Source organism: Citrus clementina, unplaced genomic scaffold (genome assembly GCF_000493195.1).
Source record: "Citrus clementina cultivar Clemenules unplaced genomic scaffold, Citrus_clementina_v1.0 scaffold_2, whole genome shotgun sequence".
Lineage (NCBI taxonomy): Eukaryota > Viridiplantae > Streptophyta > Magnoliopsida > Sapindales > Rutaceae > Citrus > Citrus x clementina.
In genome coordinates this window covers 2,595,605-2,601,947 of record NW_006262688.1, presented here as the reverse complement: position 1 = coordinate 2,601,947, position 6,343 = coordinate 2,595,605, and the positions used below count along the sequence as shown (strand labels likewise).

General features: G+C 42.2%; 1 protein-coding gene across 1 annotated transcript; it reads left to right on the top strand.

The window, feature by feature from the left end:
* Positions 1–3,796: 3,796 nt before the first annotated feature.
* On the top strand, positions 3,797–5,909 carry LOC112100774. Its single transcript, XM_024190298.1, has 2 exons — positions 3,797–4,634; positions 4,747–5,909. Exons 1-2 carry the CDS (start codon positions 3,797–3,799, stop codon positions 5,907–5,909), a joined length of 2,001 nt encoding a protein of 666 aa, XP_024046066.1.
* The last annotated feature ends 434 nt before the right edge of the window (positions 5,910–6,343 follow it).

Here is a 6,343-nt window from a genome sequence, read left to right as displayed (position 1 = left end):
GAAATCACTCTACACAATGTCTCAGCATATAATTATATAAATAAAACAAATCCATGTCTTGTACAAATAAAAAAAAAAACACAGTTCAATTTACCCCTAATCCCAAATGTTAGTGTTTTCTTTGTGATTTGTGAATTGTACTTGTGAGTTTTGACGTGTGATGCATGTGTTTTATTTATTTTTTTAGTAAGGCCCTAGAATTTTGGTTAAAACTCAAAAATTTTAGACTGGTCAATCGGGTTGAGGGCCAAGTCGGGCCCTTTTGCCATCCCTAACTAGGTCCTATAATATGTAAACTAGTAAAAAAAACATAAATTATAAATATAGAAGAGTATTATGTCCATGATTTGAATACTAAGAGTGAATCTCGTAACCTTAGCACATTTTTTATATGGATTATTTTTTCTTAACTTATTTCTTTATAATTATTTTCATTTTAATTATTGACTTTTGAATTTTTAAATTCCTTGTAGTTTGACTCCCGACTCAAGGGTTATATTATAACTACATACGTAGGCTTAGGAGGACAAATATTTAGAGCTGTTATAGGAAAGTTTTTCAAATTTGGTGTCAATTTATGTTTTGTCCATGTTCTCCTCTTTTTATCTAAAATTTCATTTAACCTTTTCTATTTTCTAAAAATTCACTTTTGACCACAAAGACTTTCAAAAATTTTATTTTCATCCACATATTCCTTGCATATCAGCTTTTTAACTTTTGGAAATACCATTTTGAGCACATGACATTAGACATTTGTGATTAGGCCCCTAAACTGAAATTTTCATATAATAAAGACTTTCGCAGGATCTAAAAAATGTGGGTAAGTTATCTTGAATTTTTTTTGTTAACTTATTTTTCTACAATTATTTTAATTGTTGAAAATTTTAAATTACGTATGTTCGACCCTAACTAGCCACTTTTATACTTAGGAGTAATTAACCACTTTTGAATCATGACAAGCCTTTGTGTTGTTGCTAGGGAATTTTCTGAATTTGGTGTTATAATTTCTTTTTTCATTATTTTTTATTTTCACTTTTTTTATCTCTGTTTCTATCATCCATATTCTCCCTCTCATGTATTTAGCCCCTTTATGTTCTGAAAGTTCACTTTTCACCATAAAGACTTGATGAGATTAAGGATACAACTATCACAAGCACATGGGATGAGGCATATTCAGATCATATTCAAGTTCCTGTCGAACCCGTTATAAGAGCTTGAGCAAAGAAATTCAAAGAAGCGTTTAATGGATTGATTCTAGCAACTTGGGCTCAATCAAATTCGTGGAGGCCCATTGAAGGAATCGCACATGATAAATGCATGATTCAGTCTCTTGAAGTTTCCAAATACTCACTTCCATGAAATAGGGAGCTGGCTTCAACATTATGGTGGGAAAATATACTATTTTCCTTTTTCAGATACTTTCCCGTTTCTTGAGGAGGCTATTAGGGAATCAAATCAGTTATTTCTATTTTAATCGCCTAATTTCCATTTAATTGATGTAAGGCATTTAAGACAATTAGGATCCTGATTTAGTTTAAATTCTTTCCTATTAGGGAAGATTTAGATTCATATTTGATTTTTGGGTTAGGATTTATTTCCAAAAATTCTTGTAACCAACCCTATATAAAGTACTCATATTCAATAAACAAAAAAGAGGTTTTTGATGATATTGGTGAGAGTGTTAATTCTCTTTGGTTCTTTCCAAACTCTTTGAACTTATCGGATTTCCGTGGCGTTCAAATTCTTGACTTATCAATCAGACCATCCATAGCTGATTGTGGCGTCTTCACATACCAAGGCTCGTGTTTTTAATAAGCATTGGGTCGAGGTTCCATTCCATTCCTAGTTTAGATTCTATCTTGGGAACTAAATTGATTAGAGTTGCATCAGTTCTTGACGGGGTTCATATCAATATCGGCCTTTAAGCCTTTGGAAATACCATTTTGAGCACATAACCATAGAATTTTTACAAATAGGCCCCTAAACTGAAATTTTCATATAATAATGACCTGTACTAGGATAGAGCGAAAGTGAATAGCTTACCATGAATATTTTTTAGAACTACATAAATTGGCCTGTAATTTCTAAAATTTTTAAAAAGGGCAAAAATATGTTCATCCCTTGATGTAAGTAGTTTTTCCATTCTTTTTTTCTCCTTTCAATTTTAGTCTTTTATTTTCTATATTTTTTTTAATTATTTGGCTTTTTCTTTATTTTCTTTTTAGTAAGCTTAATTAATTTTTTTTAACTTCTTGTTTGCTTTATCTTTGGTCTAGTTTATATTTTTTCCATTGCATGATATGTTGGTCTCCACCAATAAACATGGGTGACACCCATGTCGCTAACAACTTCTAAAACCATGGAATACATGCATCTCATTGGAACAAGATCACATTCATGCATAGTTTTTCCCTCTGAATGCATCATGTTTTAATTCACCACCAAACTAGGTTTCATTAAACCATTGCCTACTTTTCATGATTTTGAGTCTAAAAATCTACTACACGTACTTTAGAGAATTTGAGGAAGTTTATAACACTTGCTGTTGATGCTGAAATCTGCTCGTCCTTAGACCGACCAGATCCTTTCACCAACGCTTAAGTTATCGACTGTTGCTCGAACCACTAAGGCCGGGACCACCCTCCTTTCTCTCACTAGACCTGCGTTCACCAAAAATGGATCAGAGACGCCGGTGGTTTTGCCGGCGTAAACCCTCCGATGCCTAAGTTAGCACAAGGTGTTTACGGGAAAACAATATAATTTGGATTCACGAAGTTTGTTCAAAATCTGTAAGGAATTAATCTGGTTGCAATTTGGCAGCATTTTCCCTCTCTCAATTTTTCTGTCCCTTTCTTCTTCGATGTCTTTCTCTTTTATAGCCGCCCTTTGTCCCACGTTTTCCGTTTGCCCCTTATCCCTCCTTTTTCGGGTGGTGGTAGCCCCTCATGGAGCTCTAACGGTTATATTGTGGGCAAACGTGGATCTCGTGTGTCCTTCAACCGTTCTGGGAGAAGCGCAACTACCGCGATCTTGTGGGATCATGTTCCCGCTTTCCTGGGGATGAGTATTGGCTCGGCATATACTTCTGGTCGGTATGTTCCCCTGGTTGCACCATCTCTGATCGGCTCATGTTTGCCCCCGTGTTCTGCTCGTACCGCTTAGCTGAAATGGTCCGTGCCGGGGCGGAAACAGTAGCATGGCTGACTTGGTGCCTTTATGTACTCAACACCAGTCCCCCAGTTTCTGGTCTGGCGAGTGAAATGAGTTAAGAGCAGAAACTGATGGTTATATCTCACCAGCCGGGGAGCTTCTCTTCTGGGGAGACTCCGACCTGAACATGGGCCTAAGTGAACATGTCCATTGCATATCTGGGCTTATATCTAACCTGGCCTCTTGTAACGGTTGGTGACGTGGCATCTCCAGACTCTTCGTATTTGAAATTTGAAATGACGGGCTATCCGTCCTCGATATATAGGGGGGTGAGCTGGCATATCCCATCACTTAAATGCTTCCATTTCCCCCTTTTCGTTTCAAATCCCTAGACTGGAGTCATCATCATCTTGTTATTCGTTTTCTCCGCCGTTAACCAAAATTTCTCTGAACTTTGCTCACTATTTCCAGCGTCCGGAGTATCCGTTTGCTGGGTGTTTTCTTTGTCGCGGCAGCGCTATCAGTGTCAGTCTATTCCAGGTATATCCTTTAACCTTTTCTTTGGCTGTTGTTGTTTGGGTCCTGTGTTGCCCCTTTTTGTATCCGTGCACTTGGGTTTGTTTTGGTGTTCTTTTGAAATTCTGATATGTCAAACCGGAAAAGAAAGTTACTTGTTGATGAGGGTGATGAAGAGTCAGGGGACTCGGGCCTCAATGTGCCAATACCCACTGATTACTTAGGCCCCTCCAGTAGTGTAGGTCCTCCCCATGGCAGGGATACCCTTGAATACCCACGCCCTTTGGTTATCTCTTCTTCCCCCGAACTGGAGCTTGTAGGGAATAGAGGTGGACCTGTGTCGGGCTCTGGTGAGAACCACAGCTTTGGTGGGGTTGGGATCCCTGAAGGAGTTGGTGATGGTGAGGGGAGCAGTTCTGAACCGAGCAGACCTGCTCAGAAAAGGAACCTAGGCCATAGGGTGGAGGCTGATTCCTACCCTATTGATTTCATGGCTTGTGCTACCACCCCCACTGATCTATTTAAACTTAGGAACCTCTATAACATCCCCAACGAGGTTCTTCTTGTAGTTCCTGGAAAAGGTGATTTCCCTAGTCGTCCTCCGAATAGGTATGTGACGATGCACTTGGAGAGTTTCAGACTAGGAGCTCGGCTGCCCCTTCAAACCTACTTTGCCAAGATACTAGGCGGTATGCACCTGGCCCCAGGTCAGCTACACCCAAATGGGTGGAGGGTTCTCTCGGCAATGTTTGTGTTGTGGGAGAGGTGCGGGTCGGAGGAGCCTTCTCTTGTTGAAGTGAAGCATCTGTACCAGCTGCGGAGTAGCCCGAAGGAGGCAGGCTGGTACTATTTCATGTCCAGTTCCGCAAAGAGGAAACCGATCACTGGGTTTCCATCTTCATGTAAAATTTGGAAGAATAAATTCTTCTTTGCTGGAGGGAACTGGTGTCCAGCGGTTCGGTCGCTTGGTGGGGACATTTATCTTCCCACCCATTTTGTCACCCCAGGTCGTTCATTTTTGCCTGTATTCTTAATTAGATTGCTACTTATTGAGTTCTTTAACCTTCTGTCCTATTTCAGAGTCGTGGGGTCTGATCGGGGGGCTTGAAGATCGGCCTTTGCTTCAGGTGGAAACGGCTCTATTGAACGCGTCTACCTGCCAAGACCTCCTGTCACCAACAAGTTTGGTCGGCTCGGGCTTAGTGGACATAGCTGCCGGGATGGATAACAAGATCCTCAGCACGATGAGCAGGAAGCGTGGTCGGGGCCCGAGTAGCTCCAGCAACCCTCCTCCTCCTCCGAAGAAACCCAGCGTCGGTCCTTCCAAGGCGCTTGTTCCTGCTCTGCCCCCTCCTCCACCTCGTAAGAGTGGTGGGGAGAAAACTTCCGACAAGAATCCTGAGGTCAGCTTGCAGTCTGGGGACCGATCTTCTCCTCTTCCATCTCGGGATCAAGGTGACTACCTGAGCCCATATCAGAAGGATTATAAAAAGTCGGTTGGGCCCAAGATGGTGAAGGACATCGAGAGCATGAGCCTCTCCGAGTTGGCCGCTTCTGTTCAGAGAGTCTCCTTCAGGCTGGCCACAATGGTCTCGTGCTACAAGATCGGGTCCGCTCGTCATGAGAAGAAGCTCCAGGCTGATAACCAAGAGTTGAAAAAGAAAATTGAATCTGCTGACCGCTCCAAGGAGAAACTGGCCGAGCTTAACAAACAGCTTACGGAGCTTGAGGAGAAAGTTGCTGTTGCTGAGTCCACTTCCTCCAAGCTTGAGGGCGAGTTGGGTGACCTGAGATATGATCTTCAGGCTACTCAAATTGAAAGGGATACTCTGAGGGCTGCCCTTGAGGGGGAAATCAAATCCTTGGGTGAGCAGCTGGCTGAGGAGAAAGGCAAATCTGCTGATGTGGACGATCGGCTGGATGCCGAGTATGACTCTGGGGTTGCCTTCTCCTATAAGTGCATCATGTCTGTGCTTAAGGAAGAATATCCCGAGCTGGATATGAGCAAGCTGGAGGCTGGAGTGGAGAGGTACATGGCTGGGGTCGGCCAGGGAGATAAGGAGCAAGGCGAGCTGAATCAGGTGGAGGCTCCTTTATATGAGGTGCAGGAGGGGGGAGCTGGGGGACGTGCTTTTGAAACGGGACAAGGATCCATGCCGCCTCCTCCCAGTATTGCTGATCCTTCACCTCCTGGGACAACTGATCCTTCACCTGCTGAAGCCGTTGACCCTCCTAATCCTTAGGTCTATTTTTGTATAGACTTTAGATTTTCATTAGTTTTGTAACCAACTGAACATTAATAAATTTTCAGATGCTCTTTATTGGCTCCCTTGTCTAATGTCTACTCATAGACTGTTTCTGCAAAATAATTGCACAACTTATCTGATCTTGCCTGCTGGTTCCTTAGTGGACCGAGTAGGTGTAGGTATTTACTTGCCTTAGTAAACTTCTCGTAGAATTAGCTGCTGGTCTTTCATTGACCGAGCAGAAACAGGCACTTTGTTGCCTTAGTAGAATTTTCGAAGCTTTAGCTGCTGGTCTTCGTTGACCGAGCAGAAGTAGGCACTTGCCTTAGGAGAGTGTTCGTAGCTTTAGCTGCTGGTCATTCGTTGACTGAGCAGAAGTAGGCACTGGTTTGCCTTAGTGAACTTTCGAGAATTTAGCTGCTGGTCTTCGT